General features: G+C 26.4%; 1 protein-coding gene across 2 annotated transcripts in view; it reads right to left on the bottom strand.

Annotated features, from left to right (window-relative positions):
* The window catches only part of LOC136075080 (uncharacterized), a 79,052-nt gene that overhangs the window by 53,953 nt on the left and 6,199 nt on the right, over positions 1-18,900 (bottom strand). Inside the window, exons 3-6 of one of the 2 annotated variants that reach the window (XM_065787317.1) lie at positions 16,640-16,692; positions 16,202-16,308; positions 15,835-15,887; positions 7,959-8,243 (exon numbers count right to left, since the gene is read on the bottom strand). In XM_065787317.1, the coding sequence (XP_065643389.1) occupies positions 7,959-8,243; positions 15,835-15,874 (325 nt within the window). In that variant the 5' untranslated portion in view covers positions 15,875-15,887; positions 16,202-16,308; positions 16,640-16,692. The remainder of the gene's footprint in view (positions 1-7,958; positions 8,244-15,834; positions 15,888-16,201; positions 16,309-16,639; positions 16,693-18,900) is intronic. The other variant, XM_065787318.1, reaches the window with a different exon arrangement.

The following is an 18,900-nucleotide window of genomic DNA, read 5'->3' as shown; positions in this document are numbered from 1 at the left end:
CACATCATCGATATGGATCAACAAACTATTGGAAAGTTATGTTCGAGCAGTCACAGATGATTATGAATGAAAGTTAAGAGAAAAGTTTAAATCTAGAAGACATACCAGGTTTACAGTAAACAAGGTAAAGCCAAAAGACATAAACAAAACAAAAAATATACGCGTCACAAACACACATGGTTCTATGAAAGCCCAAAATATAATTAAACAGAATGAGTTGATTGAAATTGGAAAAAATAAAAAAAATTATCAAAAGGAAAAGAATAGGCATGAAAAAGATAAAGTAAAAGAACAATTTTATAATTATATTTTAATTGTAAATTTAAATGATTTGGCAATGACATTTGTACCATAATGGGTTTTAAAAGAATGCCCAGTCTGCCATAAAATGAAAAAAAAATCTTGTAGAGTTAATGGAATGAAGCAGAGGGTGATTATTCTAGCAACATCAACCAAAACAATTACTAAATTTAAAGGCAATTTAAATTACAAGGAAAGCAATAACATCAATTAAGGGAATGTTTTGTGTTATTTTGAAATGTAACTTACTGATTCTGAAAAGAAATTGACACTTAATGTTTTAATGTTTGCGCTAACTTTTGGACCCCTTAAAAACTACAAGCATCTCTACTGTTAGTAAACTCATTCCATCACATAAAAAAATTATTGTAAAGAGTGTTTTTTGTTTTTATTTGTGGCAACAATGTAGATAAAAACTAAAAAATAGCAAACTTATTACAAAGGAATTGCAAACTTATTAAAAACTAAGGAATTGCAAACTTATTTCTAAATTAATGCTTAACCATGCCAAAAAGCGAGGTTTTTTAGTTTAAATATAATTATCTTTTTAATTTTAAATTGTTCGTATCACATTTTTTAGAAATGAAAATAGTCTAACTTGTATTTTTTTTAAAGCTTATTTATATAAAGTCTTAAAACAAGAATGTTATACACTTAAGCTTAAACAGTGCTTGGAGAATATCAATTATGACTTAGTAGAATTTTAAGGTGTTTGTGTTTTTAAAACGTACCTACTTGTAATGTGATTTTTCCTTTTTTTAATTCAATTACTTTTTTTGGATTAATCAAATGACATGTTTGTTCTATATTGAACAAATCTATATTGATTTGAATATAATCGAAAACTATTGAAAATTGCTATGTTTGGTTTATTTGCTTAATAGCTTTGTAAAATAAAAATATCATTTATCAGCTATTGCATGCAACATAATTAACATTAATGAAAAAATGTATAACAAACGCAAAATGAAACTTGATGTATAAAAGTTTTTTTGCCACAAACTGACGTCACTGTGCAAATGTTTGTTAGTGTAGACATTGTTAACATATGCTTGCAAGCAGTGCATGGAACAATGGTGCATAATAAATCTATAAAATGAGTAAACTTTTAAATTTTATTTTAACAATTAGAAAACTTTTTTGCCTTGTTATAATTGTTTTGCTGTAAATATAAAAGCAATATTAAAAAAAATTTCAAAATTTGTTAGGTTAAGAAGAGGTCTTATACCCCACTGAAAATGGCAGCGCACTAAACCATTGAGCTATCAATGATATGCGTTAAGGATAAAACAAAAGTACTTATAAATCTCTTATAATCTCTACATATGCGAAAAAAAGTAATAAAGAATAGGTAAAGAAATCAGTATGGAATAGATAAGTATAGAAACTATTGGTTTGGTTAAGATCCATATTTTAATGGTCTGCTTAGTGATTGCTGAATGGCATGAAACTTTAAGTCATAAAAAGTCCTATATTTTTTATTTAAATATTTTATTATATTTTTGACCTTTTTTATAAACATTAATCACACTTAAGGGTTATTCCATATCACCTAAAGGCTCCCAGGGTACCACTTCAGATTTGCTTTAAATTTTGACCACACAAAGATCTTATGAAAAAAATACAATCCAGAAAATTTCAGCTTGATTGACCAATTTGTTCAAAAGTTATGATTGTATTAAAAATGACCAAAATCTGAAAAATTTGTGTATCAGGAGCTTACAGCAGTTTTTTTCGATTTTTGACAAACCATAACTTTTTAAATAAAGATGGTGATCACCTGAAATTTTGTAGGGTAATAGTTTTTCACCCAAATAATCCATTATTGCAGTTGTTTTTGACTGGTTTTTAACAGTTTTTGAGTTATTGTACCTTAAAGTTGCTAAATATTGCAACATTATAAATATTTTTTCGAACTTTAACATGTTACAGTTTAATACTTACTTACAGAAAGTGGATTTTTTTGTTACCTTTGTGTACTTAGGGTCACCACTTGTTAGAATAATCAAAATTATGCATTAAAAATTAATTTAGCACATGCAGCAGTCTATTGAAAAATCACTTTTTTTAAAGATTATGATAAACTACGTTGACTTTGCTGCCATAGAAAATAGCGTAAACAGTTGAAATAAATTATGAAACTTTTTAATGTTGAGGTTTTATATATAGACAATCACCAAAAAAACTTTAAAGACCTATACTCTATCTTATGACATGATTGTAGCCTTTTGAGAGTGATGATATTTTTAAAAGGAGAACAACAAAATACCACTAACCACATACAAAATTTATACCTCAATTTTTATACAAACTATACTGTAAAAAAGTGCATTCAAAGAGTGAGTCAATCAGTTAAAAGAAAAAGTATGTATACATGAAACTAATTAGCTTATCTCTGATTTATATAACTCATAATACTGTCATATTCATTACTAGCAAGAATATAGTCACGAGCACTTATACTTTTAATCAATGGAACACTTATTTGATATATTATCTTGTCAAATAAAACCCAACACCGACTTGATCGTGCATCGTTTGTCCATTTTAAATTTAATTTATTTCTTTGCATAAACTTCACATTAACGTCTTGGTTTTCATTACAAATATCAACCACAAGCCCTATGTACTATTCTTCATCGTAAAAGCATGCAATATATTTACCGGGTTGAAAATTTGAAGGCTTTTTTTAAATCAAATTAACATCATTTAACACATGAGTATCATAGACAGCATCACTAGAGATTCTTCGTAAAAACAATTTCTCTCCATCTGGTTCAAAACAGTGATAGCTTCTTGTTCCCCGAACTGTGCGCATCCCTTTATATCGTTTCTGAAGGTTAAAAGTTGTTTCATGGTTATTGATATCATCACTTGAAAGATAAAATACGTTTACACCTTTGATGTTTTTTTGAGCCCATGTAAACAGATCTTGTGGTGTGAGAATCTGATTTGTAATTGCTGCTGGTAGACTAGCTTTTGCTGCTTCCCTTTTTATAGTACCTCCTATTCCATCACATGGACTTTTGCCATGTGACGTAGCAAAGAAGTGATGCTCAGCATTTATTTAGTGATCTACAATGTGATAAATTAAGTTTATTAGACATTTGTAGTTTTTATACTGTGACGCAGCACCATCACTGAAGTATTTAATTTTATTCACTGTGGGTAGTTTGATTTTGACCATAGGGAGCAACTTTGTGAGAAAACAATGGACTGCTGATTGGTCATGACAAAGATGGTCAGAAATTAAACAATAACATTCACATTTAAGGTGATCTTTTTCATCTTTGTAATAAACATCAAATGGGTGTAAGGTAGCTTGATCGGCTTGCCAGTAAAATCCTTGTATAGCATCTTGTACAAGAAAACTATAGTTTTCTGCAAAATCCATCAGAATAATGCAGATATATTGGTCTAATATTTGTTTTGCCTCTAATAAGTAGGAAGACTGTGCTTCTTTGATAAAGTGGTGGTGACATACAAAGTTTCAATTAAAGTTTCAATTAATTCACTAATGCTTGTTTGGACTGTAATAAGTGCAGTTCGGTCAGTTGACACCCATTGTTTATATGTGATCTGATCATCAAAATCATTCTTTTTAAACATATTTTCTAAGTAAGTCTTCAAATTTATTTTACCAGAACAGTTGGAACATAGATGAAACATGCAGTTTCGACTATCTATATTACAAACACATAATTTCATTAAATCTTTGTAATATATTAAATGGCTGTTAGGAAGAGCAGAGCACATCATAGCATTTTGATTGTAAGAACATACACAAACTGAGTGGCTTCCACTACTATCAACAGTAAGGCACCACTTTGGCCTTAGTTCACAGAACTTGCTTAATCCAACTTTGTGTTCAAGGTATTACTTCTTAAGTTCCAGATGAAGTTCTTTTAAACAAACTATTAAGCGTTTTTGTTTATGAACTTTAACATTATTTATACGCACAGAAACAAAGCCTTTTTTTCCTGGACATTGCCTAGTGTATTTGTGAGATTCATATATTTCAATGACTCTCTGCTTAACAATATCCTCCAAAGGAGGTCCTTTTTTAACCTCAGGTTTAGCAAGTATTCCCTTTTCATTTTTCAGCTTTCTGGTTTTCTTATCAAGATAGTCTGAAACTGAAAATGCATTGCAAGTTTTTTTAATTGACCAACTATCAGGAGTTAATGTTACTAACTGAACTTTTTCTTCATTCAAACTGATTTTTACTTTTTCCTTTATTGCATCTAAAAGTTTGTCTTAATCATTACAGTTAATGCACTTTTGCTTTTTCTCAGATATTATTTCTTTTGGGTCTATATCCAATGCTGATGCTATTAGGTTTGTCATACTTTCCAGTTTTTTAACTTTTTGCTTTCCATATTCTAATTTGTCACGTTTACTTACATTTTTTAAAGAAGATATTTCCAGTAAAGAAGCACTCTTATTTAAAACTGTCTTATTTAGGTCTGACGAACTAAACTCCTCATCATCAACATCTAAGTCTTCATCTTCTTAACTAAATTTTCCTGTAATTTGTTCAAGTTTGAATTCATTCAAGCAGTTAGTGCAAAGTTTTTGACCAGGTTTGATCTTAAGTTGACTTGCTGTTAAAATATCAACTTTACACAATCCCTTAATAATTTTTTTTTTTGTGAACTTTAAACGGATCACCGCAGTATTTTTGAAGCACTTCATATCTAGAAATATAGGCTTTTTCATGGTGAAAATATATCTCCTCATTTAGTTCAAAAGTGTGTCCAATTCTTTGAATTAAAACTTCAACATCTGTGTTCACAATATCTTTTAGTTTTATTCTTCCAATCATTCTACAATAATACGTTTTGTCGCAATCTTCATTTCCCCACACAACATTTCTCTGTCATTTTTTACTATTTTTTTATTTTTATTACTAATCTAAAAAGTCTAAGAAAGACATAAACGTATTAAATCTCAAAGAAACTAACAAATATCAGACACTGATTATGACACTGATTATGTTATTATTATTAGTACAAATTAAGACATTATGTCATTAAAAAGAAAACTGAATATATTCATTCACAGATAAATAAAAAATGTACTACTGACATCCCTATGACTAATTATTAGACTATGACCTAAGGCTAGCTCATAGTCTAATAACATTCTCCTTTTGAAAATATCATCACTCTCAAAAGGCTACAATCATGTCATAAGATAGAGTATAGGTCTTTAAAGTTTTTTTGGTGATTGTCTATATATAAAACCTCAACATTAAAAAGTTTCATAATTTATTTCAACTGTTTACGCTATTTTCTATGGCAGCAAAGTCAACGTAGTTTATCATAATCTTTAAAAAAAGTGATTTTTCAATAGGCTGCTGCATGTGCTAAATTAATTTTTAATGCATAATTGTGATTATTCTAACAAGTGGTGACCCTAAGTACACAAAGGTAACAAAAAAATCCACTTTCTGTAAGTAAGTATTAAACTGTAACATGTTAAAGTTCGAAAAAATATTTATAATGTTGCAATATTTAGCAACTTTAAGATACAATAACTCAAAAACTGCAAAAAATCAGTCAAAACAACTGCAATAATGGATTATTTGGGTGAAAAACTATTACCCTACAAAATTTCAGGTGATCACCATCTTTATTTAAAAAGTTATGGTTTGTCAAAAATCGAAAAAAACTGCTGTAAGCTCCTGATACACAAATTTTTCAGATTTTGGTCATTTTTAATACAATCATAACTTTTGAACAAATTGGTCAATCAAGCTGAAATTTTCTGGATTGTATTTTTTTCATAAGATCTGTGTGTGGTCAAAGTTTAAAGCAAATCTGAGACGGTACACTGGGGAACTTTCAAAAAACTAAGTGATTTGTTATGGAATAACCCTTAAACCAAAAAAAAGCTATTTTTAAACTAACATAAATACAACACAACTATAATTATATATACATGTATATATATATATATATATATATATATATATATATATATATATATATATATATATATATATATATATATATACATATATATTTACATATATACATATATATAATTATATATATATCCATATAAACAGGGCTTGTGATGAAGAAAATCGTCAAGCGTGTTATATCGCGCTCGTAAAATTAGAATATGTTTTCATCGAGCGTGATTATGTGCGCTCAAGATAACGTCGGCGAGCGCGATCATGAAAATTGCTGAACGCGATGCTCATAAAAAGCTGTTTTCTTTTTTTATATCTTTTTTTACTTGTTACATAATTCTTTCGTCGAAAAATGTTTGAATTAGTATCACTCATGAAACTACTTCAACGAAGTAGATTTTTATACTTCCAAACTTCTTGTATATTGTCAGATCGCGATTTTATTTTTAACTATTTATGTTATAAAAAAATAATATCAAACAAAAACGCAACTTTTTATTGATTTAAGTATTGAAGTATAATTTAGTGACTTAGTTTTGCTTCGTTGTTTTGATATATTTATTTTAAAATGTTACGCTGTAAACTTAATTAACGGTTAATGGTTTTTATATTTCTTGATATTTTTTATTCAAATTAATTATTTAATTTTTTTCTAAAATTTCTTTTTTAAATTACGTTTTTTTTATCTTAAAAAAATAACACAAGAATAATTTGAAATAATAATAAATAAGAATAATAACTTTCCATTTAATAAATGTTGACATCATTACTTTGTTTCCTTTTCGAATGTGATTGCGAACATTTTAAACAACAGAATCGTTTTAAATTTGAGTTAAAATAAATAATAGTTAATAAAAAACCTACACTATGAACAAAAACTAATTTTAAAAATTACTCTATTATTAATATTTATTTTTATTATAAACGATGTGTGAAATATTACAAACAATAAATATTACTTGATATTTTCACAAGATTAAAAATACTCTGCAGTTTCAATTTTCTTATAATGGTTTTCTAATTTTCTATTCTTATTTTATTTGCGCATTTTTGTATTTACATTGTGTTTCCACGTTCACATTCCATTATTGAAATTAGTAACTATTAACGACTTCAAACTGCTCATTCATTACGTTAGTGCAAAAGAGAACGACATAGTGCTTTTTATATTTTATATTAGTGCTTTGATAATAGAATATCTTTAATAAAAAATCTTTTTTAAATATTTAATGAAAATAAAATAAATAATCCCGAACTATTGGACGAGCGTTATTTTATACGCTCGTTATAAGCTGAACGAGCGTTGTTTATCGCGCCTAGAACGTTTGAAAATACCGTTTACGGGCGCGTTTTACGAGCGGAGCGCGATCGCGCTCGCTTCATCACAAGCCCTGATATAAACATACATATATATATATATATACATATATATATAAATATATATATATATATATATATATATATATATATATATATATATATATATATATATAAATTTATACATATATATATATATCTACGCTAACTAATAAATTACTCACACACACCAAATACACCAGCGTATATATGTGTATATATATATATAATATATATATATATATATATATATATATATATATATATATATATATATATATATATATATATATATATATATATGATTATATAAACAAACATACATATATCAGTAAATAGAAGAAAAAAAGATTTAAATATGATTCTTGTTTAGAATTGTTACCTCCAAACTTTGTTTCAATTTTATCCACAATATCTAAACGATCAAAATCCATCAACTCTTTTTTTAATTGCTCCCATGAAAGACTTTCATTTTTTTGCTTCCACTTTTTCAAAACATTATCAGCTTTCTCATAACAATTTTTGTTATCAAATCCAATGTTATCAAGATCTGAATCACTTAGACCTAGGTGTCTTCCCCATCGCAACCAATCACTTCCAATATTATAGCTTACTTCACCACAACATTTTGAAATTAATTCATAAGAAGCCAAATCATTTCTAGACACTGAATATAAGAAATTTAAATTTTGAATGTATAAAAAAAAAAGACAAATAAATTTATAAAAACAAAAAACAAAAGAAAAATTAGTGTTTATGGGTAAAAAGTATATATATAAGATATAAAAACGATTTTATAAGAAATTTAAAAAAATTGATCAACAGATTAATTTATTAGTCATAATTGGCAATAACTATGATGTATTAAAAATGTTAAGATTCAAAACTTTAAAAACAAGATCTATAGTAATATAAAAATCAACAAACTTAAGTAAACACATTTAAAAAATAAAAATAGTCAAAGAGCTGCAACTTTCCTTTCCAAGAAACAAAATGGCCTTAAAAATTGAAAGAAGAAGTTATTTGTTATTATCTTATTCAACATTTTGTTTTGGAAAGTTTAATAAACTTTCAACTTATTTTCTAATGTTATGAACACAACTTGTCTCAGCACTTAGGGATCCCTTTAACACATGCAAAATAAAATGGTACAAATATATTTAAATATTCAGTTAGCCTGAAATATGAAATAAAAATATTTTGGAGTTGTTTTTTCAGAAAATCATAATATTATTCATATTGCTATAAATATTAGCTTCACATTAAAAAACATTTTTGGTGATTGTCTATATATAAAACCTCAACATTAAAAAGTTTCATAATTTATTTCAACTGTTTACGCTATTTTCTATGCCAGTAAAGTCAATGTAGTTTATCATAATTTTTAATGAATTTTTAAAATCTTCACATTAAAAAACAAATAAAATTAAAAAATCATCCCCAAAAATGTTTACACCCTACTTTTTTAATAGAAGGATGAAAGAGTTTTTTTATTATCTTATTCAACAATTTTTTTGGAAAGTTTAATTAACTTTTAACTTTTTTCTAATGTTATGAACGCAACTTGTCTCGTCAGTTAAGGATCCCTTTAACACACACAAAATAAAATGATACAAATATATTTATATAATCAGATGGCCTGGAATATAAAAAAAAAAATGTGTTGTTCTTTAAGAAAATCATAATAATATGCATATTACTATAAGTATTGGCTTCTAATCATAAAAACAAATAAAAATAAAAATCATGCGCAAAAATGTTTACACCCTGGTTTGCTAATAGAATGATGAAAGAGTTTTACTTTTAAATTAAACAAGTTTTTTCTTTAACTAGAAATTTTCATCAATAAATTTTAATAAAAAATCAATAAAATAACTTATCATTTCCTCCTTCACAAACTCATGAGAAAGCATGATTTTAAATTCTCATTACAATTATTCTCATTATTTTCATTACAATTCCATTAATTCTCATTATTCTCATTACAAGCTTAATAAAAGTTGCTATTCGCGCCTTGAAGTTTTAAATATTCCGTTTTGTGTTTTACGTTAAGAAAGTGATCCTACACAAGCCCTGTACATATTTTTTTTATTATACTAATTGAGCCAACACAATACGGAAATATTGGTATTGTGTTGGCTCAATACTGGTACTTAAAAAAGCCTGGTTATACCAGTAATCCTGTATCGGATGGTATAACCAGGCTTGGTCAGGAAGTGGGAGCTATTGCTCTCGATTACTGACCACGGAAATAATATTTAGTTGCAAAAAACTGGCCAGATTTTTTAGTCACTTTGACAACATTTCAAAAAACAAAAAAAAAGCGTAATAAAGATTAATAGGACCAATTAGAGACTTATACAAAAAAAATAAACTAGGATAAGAAAATAACTTTTAACATGAAAAAAATTAAAGCAAAATAAATTATGTTTAGAACAAATATTTTCGGAACATGGCTCTTTTATAATTTTTTTATAAAATTAAGCGACATTTTGTATATTAAGCGCCTAATAAGGAAACAAATGTTCTTTTATTTATCAAAGAGTATAATACAACTTTTATTTATATACTCGGGTCTTATTTCCAGTGCTGGATTAAGGGTTGGGGTTAGAGGAGGCTATAGCCCCAGGGGCCCCAGAACAGTCAAGAAGACCTTTTTTTAAGTCATTTTAACGCTGTGACACATAGAAAAAGGCCTCCAAAAAAAATTACCCCGGCCCTGAAAACTAGTTTATTTTTACTGAAGCTATCAAAGAGTATAATATAACTTTTATTTATATACTCGGGTCTTATTTCCAGTGCTGGATTAAGGGTTGGGGTTAGAGGAGGCTATAGCCCCAGGGGCCCCAGAACAGTCAAGAAGACCTTTTTTTAAGTCATTTTAACGCTGTGACACATAGAAAAAGGCCTCCAAAAAAAATTACCCCGGCCCTGAAAACTAGTTTATTTTTACTGAAGCTAAATTATTTTATAAATGAAAATTTAATTTTTTTAATAACTATTTTATGCTTCACGTAGTTTGAAAAGTTTAGCATATTTAAAACAATTCTTTTTAGTAAGATGAACAAATGAAATAATTAAATCATTGTTTTACAGTAGAAATTAAATTAACTAGATCAACTAAAAAGGTTAATAAAAGTTTATGAAGCGGAAACAGATTGTACTAATTAGAATTAGCGGTATTGTGAAGCACTGCTTCACAATACGGCTGACAATATTTAGTGAGTGGGCTTTTTAATTCCCATAGTATTTAAAATAGAAAAAAGTAATTTTAAGTTTAAGTATAACGAGTTAGAACAAGAGGGGGGGGGGGGGAAAGGAGTCCGAAATTACACTGAATGTTTCAATATTTATCAGTTACTAGTATGTTTTTTAATTCTTATGGTCAATTTTTATTTAAGTTTTTTTTTAGTTTTAAGAAATAATTTTTTTGTTGATAACAAGTAAAAATAATTAAACGGGCGAGAGGAGGTGGCTTAATGAGCATATGGTGGATGGGAAAATTTTCTAAAAATTAATTAATAAACATCAGCCCCAACTTCTATTAAGTACTTGAGAATACATAATATATATATATATATATATATATATATATATATATATATATATATATATATATATATATATATATATATATATATATATATATATATATATATATATAGAAATGTTTAGCCAAAAACTTTTAACAAATATGAGTAAATGTTCCAGGTAACAAAAGAAATAAATATTCTAACTAAGATGAGTAAAATGTATTTATTATTTAAATTTTGACAAACATTAAAAAAAAAAAATTTTCTCTAACACGGAAGGCCTTTCATATAAAACCTTCAGATGTGTATGAGATTTACAAAACTATAAAATACTCTTTATATTGAACTTCCTATAAAAAGTTCAAAAAGGAAGTAATTACGGTTTATTTAAAAAACTATAATTAACAAAAATATGGCATAACTTAATACTTGTTGGTAAGGAAAATTTTAAAAGTAATGTGAAAGTAATTACTTCCTGTTTATATGTTCATTGTATCATGTCCCTGTTTAGGTAGGTGAGCTTCATAAATAAGAAATAAATTCTCATTTGAGAGTTTTAACATTGGAAATAATTTAAAAAAAGGTTCATTTTTATGGCAATTGAAAACATCCTGATCAAATTTATCTGAACCAATACCTGTTCTGCATGTGTAGATGTGTAGATTAGTTCTTAACCTTAGGTTATTAGTTTTTTCAATGTATATTGTTTTTCCATCACATCCATTACATGATAATTGAAGTTTTAATGTACCATACTTTACCAGATGTGGTAAAATGGTTAACAAACTGAAGATACATTCAGGGTTGCAAAAACACCGTTTTTTTTTGAAAAAAACCAAAAACCATAGGTTTTTTTTAAAAAAACAAAAAAACCATGGTTTTTTTGGTTAAAATTAGGTTTTTATTAAATAATGCCGTATTTAGTTATCTTTTTAAATTAAAAAAAAGTATAATGCATTTTATTTGTGTAAACTATATTCTTTATCAATATTAGTGTAATATTTCATCAAAATTATTCAATACATCATTGTTTAATGTTCTATATATAAATCAAGCTTTGCTGCTTTTTCTACCCCCAATTGATTTCTTAACTTAGAATGAACAAGGCCAAAAGTTGAAAAAATTCTTTCGATTCCAGCACTAGAAGCTGTTGCATTTAATAAACCTTCAATATCCATTATGTTACAATCCACAATTTTTAGAGATTTCCACCATTCTAGTGGTGATACATTTTTTAAAACAGATTCACTATACAAATAGCTTTTATCGAATGGAGCAGATTTGACTTTTAATTTGAATACTTTTGGTAAAAAATTCTTGAACTCTTTATCTGCGAAATTCATGGCAGCTTCATTTTCATTTTCAGAAAGATTACATCCAAAATATCTAGGATCTATTGTGTTTGCCAGGAAATGAGCATCATTGACAGTCTGAAGGTATCTAGATTCAATTTTTTTTTTTTTCGTTTGTTAAAAATGATAAACTGTGTATCAAATCTTTAAAAATTTCAACAGTGTCACTTATTTTTGTTTGATCTCTTTGCAACTTATCTAGAGCTACTGCAATTGGTTTTAATATTTTAATAAATCTTCTGTGTTTCGCTTTATCTGTATATCACTTACTTTTTTACCAATTATAGGATCTCAGTCATTATTTTTTTCAAACATTGTGAAAATGATGCTCCAGTTGTTGACATATTTTTTAAGTGAATCACATACAGAATTCCAGCGAGTTTCAGTAGGAAGTGGCAATTTTGCTCCTCCATTTAATTTATAAATTGCTCCAGCTTTATGATTATTTCTTATATATTTTATTATTTGTGTAACATTTGCTCACATTTTCAATGTTAAGATAATTTGCTAAAAGATTCAGCATATGAGCAGCACACACAAAAGTTATGATAATATCTCTTTTAGATGACAGTACTTGTCTCATTGATTTCATATTAGCTGCAGTGTCAGTCACAAAGCTTTTTACTGTGCATCCAAATTTACATCTTACAGAATCTATTGCTTCTCTTTCTAATTGTGTAAGATATTTACCAGTATGTGAATGACCAGAAGTGTTGATTGTTTCTACTAAAATGTTAATTTCATCTGTAATTACAGAGATACAAACTATAGGTTCATTATGTACATTACTCCAGCCATCTAAAGACATGGCTACAGTTTTACCATTCAATACATTACATTTTTCAATTTCTTCTGCATAAACCCTATCTAATATTTCTCCTCCAATTTGAGTTCTATTAGGTAGAGTGTATCCTGGATAAAGCATATTGATAAATTTTTTATTTTTTATATATAAAATTCTTTGTGTTCAACTGTTCTGAAGCTAGAGTTTGTACTGTAATCTACCAGGGTGCAGATCAAATAAATCTTTCTCTTTCAGGCTGTTTGTGTGAAAAACTTATCTATTTTCAAATATTTATCAGCTGATGTTGAATTGGGCTGAGACCTTTTCATTTGTTGTTGTGACCTTGATGGTGAGTTACCTTTAAATTGAAATTGCAGTTTATTGAATTATTCTAAGTTAGTATGTCTATACGTGATAATTCAAATATATATGTTTACAATTTAGGGAAAGTTTTAAATTTAAAATGGCAATGCAGTAATTTAACTACCTTCAAGAAGTTGTTGATCTTCCATTGACTCCATGATTTCATGGGGTTGTGATTGCTTGCACTTTTTTATATGTTCATGCATCCTTTGAATTTGACCTTCCATTTCTTTTCTACATGCATTACAAACTGCTCTGCACCCCTTTCTTTCTGGAACAGTCACTCGTGTATATTTCAACCAAGTCATATCACATTTGCACCCAGTTTTTTGAGACATTTTTTGTGGTATCAATAAATTATGTTAGAACTACTTATAGTTTTGCTAAACATTTAAATATTTATTTCATCAGGAAGTTTTCTTAACGATATATGTGTATGTGTATATATATATATATATATATATATATATATATATATATATATATATATATATATATATATATATATATATATATATATATATATATATATATATATATATATATATATATATATATATACACACACATATATATTGTTAAGAAAACTTCCTGATGAAATAAGTTCATCAGGAAGCAATGCTTCTTGATGAACCTAATGAAGGAGAAAAAGCCTGTAGAAGAAAACAGATAAATAAGTGTTATTACAAATTAATAACTGCTCTGTTCTATAAGAACACTGAGGACTCTATTCTATGAAAAAACAGAAACAAAAATCATGGATTTAAAAAAAGTCTATATCTATATTGAAGATTAGTTGTATTTGTTAACATAACCCTGTTTTAGTTTTCTGTTGTAAGTTCAAATCTTTTTAAAAAAACATTAATTTGGTTTAAACCAACATTTTTTTAATTGGTTTAAACCATGGTTTAAACCAATGGTTTGAACCATTTGGTTAAAACCATGCAACCCTGGATACATTGTACATAACTTACAACGTTTTTATATATATTTTAAAACATTGCATTCATCGTTAATATAAAATGGTTTCTTATTAAAACTTGATATACTAATGTGTCTTAAAATGCTTTTTGGTTGGCGTTATGATAGTACAATAGAAGTGTTTTCAAAAAAGGATTTTAATTTATTGTCTAAAACAGATAGTTTCATAATACCATGTAGAGTAGTTAACAAATTTTCAAAATTAATATTTGAAAAATTTGTAGTTACAAAAGGTATAATTTTATTCTTTTCTCTTTTTTGAGGTGCTGGTCCCTGTAGTCGAGCTTTAAAAATTCCTTTATTAATGATTTTTACTGGGTAATTGCATCGAACTAAAAGTTGTTTTAGTTGTTGAAGTCTGATTTCCATTTTTATTGGATTAGATACAAAACAAATGATCCGTTTAGCTAATGTAAAAGGTATATTTTCCTTTGTGTGTTTAGGGTGATGGCTTTTGTAATTTAGATAGTCATGGGAATTTGTAGGTTTATAAAAAATAATGGCTTTGAGAATGAGGCACAAAATTATAGATTGTTTGATAATATATTCTTGAAACAATTTAAACTAGAAACCTCATAACTTATCATATCTTGAATAATACAACTTTTAAAACATTTTAATAGAATACTCGAAAACTTTATTTTGCTTAGTCAGAGTATTTTTTGAATTATTAGAATTAGTTTGTTCACAGATTTGGCGGGTTTTTAGAGTTCGCAAATATTCTTATTATTCTATCACACCGAGATGTTTTTGAGAACATTCAAGTTTATGTATGTTTTCATGTATGTGTGTAAAACAAAATTTTTTGTTACATACATAAACTTAAATACGGCTAAAAAATCTGGCCAGTTTCTTGAGCGATTGATCCCATTTCCTGAACAAGCCTGTATAAACTGTAATCTACTTGTATTAGATGAACTATTACATACATACATATATACATACATACATACATACACCTTAAAATTTAGAAAGAAATGTGTAGTTAGAACAGCAGAGCTCAAAGAGTAAAAAGAAATGCAACTAGCCTTGTCCACCCCTGGTCCTGTATATAATTGTGTTAATATTATTGACTGATTTTTAGGATTTGGCTCTTATAGTGTTTGCCGATTTATAATTTAAAGTTTCAAAATAAAATTATGATACAAAAAAAATACAATAAAAATACAAATAAAAATAAAATACAAATAAAAATAAAATACAAATAAAATACAAATAAAAAAACTAAATAATAAAAACATATACCTTCTTTTTTAACTGAGCTGCTAAATAGACCATTTCCCATTTTATCGTAGAAACTTTAAAATAATCAAGACAACAAAATATAAAAAGATAAGAAATTTGCTTCTACCAAGAAAATATCTTTATAAAAAAAATAAATAATGTTAATATATAGTAAGGTAGTAGTAAGGTCATAGTAAGGTAAAAAATAAATAATGTTAATATATAGTAAGGTAGTAGTAAGGTCATAGTAAGGTAAAAAATAAATAATGTTAATATATAGTAAGGTAGTAGTAAGCTCATAGTAAGGTAAAAAATAAATAATGTTAATATATAGTAAGGTATATAGTAGTAGTAAGGTAGTAGTAAAACAAAATTTTTTGTTACATACATAAACTTGAATACGGCTTAAACATATGGCATAAACTTAAATACGGCTAAAAAATCTGGCCAGTTTCTTGAGCAATTGATCCCATTTCCTGACCAAGCCTGTATAAACTGTAATCTACTTGTATTAGATGAACTATTACATACATACATACATACATACATATATATACCTTTAAATTTAGAAAGAAATGTGTAGTAAGAACAGCAGAGCTCAAAGAGTAAAAAGAAATGCAACTAGCCTTGTCCACCCCTGGTCCTGTATATAATTGTGTTAATATTATTGACTGATTTTTAGGATTTGGCCCTTATAGTGTTTGCCGATTTATAATTTAAAGTTTCAAAATAAAATTATGATACAAATAAAATACAATAAAAATACAAATAAAAATAAAATACAAATAAAATACAAATAAAAAAACCAAATAATAAAAACATATACCTTCTTTTTTAACTGAGCTGCTAAATAGACCATTTCCCATTTTATCGTAGAAACTTTAAAATAATCAAGACAACAAAATATAAAAAGATAAGAAATTTGCTTATACCAAGAAAATATCTTTATAAAAAATAAAAATAATGTTAATATATAGTAAGGTAGTAGCTTATAGTAAGGTAAAAAGTAGCTCTAGCTTTAATTGCTTCTAAAATTGCCATTTTAGTTACTATTATAACATGTTGTTTTAATTACTTTTAGAATACGTTGTTTTACTTATTTACTTTTATAATATGTTGCTTAACTTCTCAATGTACATAACGATTTGTTAAATAAATATATATAGTCATATATCAAAAACTTTGTTTTTATGGTTAACTTTTCACTGAGATTTTATTTACCAGTATTAAATGCTTATTAGGAATTCCAGAATCATACAAAAAAACTTTTTTTACAAAAAAAGTGCTTTTTTACACACTAAATTTCTTGTATCATATTATCTCATATATTATCTAAGTTGAAAATAAAATATACAAAAAAAATATAATAATATAGCAAGTTAAATTTTAAATATTTATAAGTTCATTATGAGAAAAGTCATAAACTTTAAAAATCTTATTTGCGTTTTAGTTAGACTCCTTACTTGAGAGCACAATGCTGTAACAGAAGTGACATCTTTTTTAAACTTAAAGTATTCAAATTTTATCAATATCTTCTTGACAAATATAACAATCAAATTAGTTTTATTTGCTGATGATACAACTATATGATCTAGTCTTGAAATAAAACTATAACTTTTTAATTAGCTAGCCATAACACAACAAGTAGCAACAGCTTATCATGAATGTTATCTTTAGGTTTACTTTTCTTTGTCTTGCACTCTGTTTTTTTACTCCTATTTCAAATTCCATCTTTTAAAAAGCTCTTATTTATCTTTATATAGAATACTGTTATCATTTTTAAGTAAGGTTTTATATTAAATCATATAAATATGTTCTTTCTTTTTCAAAAACATATTTAAAAAGTAGTACATAAACATATTTAAAAAGTAGGTGAACTTGCTAGCATTGAAGTTTGATAAAGGACAAAATCTCCTTTTTGTAAAAATTGTAAATGAAATAAGTTAGTTTATAGTTTAAAAACCAGAGTCACTTGATCAATGCCTTATTATACCGAAAATATCTAAATTTTTTAAAATTTGATAGACGTAATAAAAAGTAAATTATAAAATCAGTTATATTATAAATTACAAATTTTATAAAAACTAAAAAAACAAAAAGAAGTAAAAGTATTTATTAAAGTTTAATTTCAACTTTTTTTTCAAATCAAAACTTTTATGTTTTAAATGTGCTTACTCTAAACTTGTAACTTCTTTCAACAAATTTATATTTCTTATTTTTTATTATTAATTTATTTTAATTAATTTAATTTTTTTAATTAAAAATTTTGTTGATAATATAAACTTGAACACCAGTTTTACATTTTGATTTTACAAGACAACTTTATTTTTAAGAAGTTTTCTTAAAAACTTCTTAAATACTTCTTTATTTAAAGAAGTTTTTGCTAACACCCAACAAACAAAAATAATAGTATTAAAAAACTCTAACAGTAGTCACTTTTTAAATTACTAGTATTCTATCTGTAGTTTTATGTATCTGTAGTTACTATCTGTAGATTATGCTTCTCTAGAATTCTATCTTAAGTATTTTTCTAGATTACGCTTAAATGATATTTTAAAAGTTACTCTGTTTTAGTTTGTTTGTCATAATCCAAGAAATCTCTGGAAACAACTCTGGAAACAAGACGTACAAGTGGTGATCTTATTGAGTTTTTTAAAATAACATCTGGGATTGATAAAATATTGTGATATGAAGAGCTTCATAAAGCACCTTCCCAAAGTCTAAGAAGTCATTTAATGAAATTTGAAAGAAAATTTGCAAAAACAACCCTGAGACACAACTTTTTTAGGAACAGAGTGATACCACATTAGAATGCTTTACCTGAAAAAGTGGTTTCTGCAATGACAGTAAATTCTTTTAAAGCTAGACTAGATAATCATTTGTTAAAGGCTGTTAAAGTAAAAATTTTAGACTTTATGCTCTGCAACAATAGTCATTACAGCAGCTTGTATTACTATTACTAAATCTGTGTTTCTTGAACTGGTTTAAAAAAATTATTTCGTTACTCTTTCATAATTTAAAAATTGATAAAAAATAACTCAAATATCATATATCAGAATTTGATAAATCAAATTTTATAATCCCAAA

This window comes from Hydra vulgaris, chromosome 01, assembly GCF_038396675.1.
Source record: "Hydra vulgaris chromosome 01, alternate assembly HydraT2T_AEP".
NCBI lineage: Eukaryota > Metazoa > Cnidaria > Hydrozoa > Anthoathecata > Hydridae > Hydra > Hydra vulgaris.
Note: the sequence above shows the minus strand (reverse complement) of the source record. Positions and strands in the feature narration are given on the sequence as shown.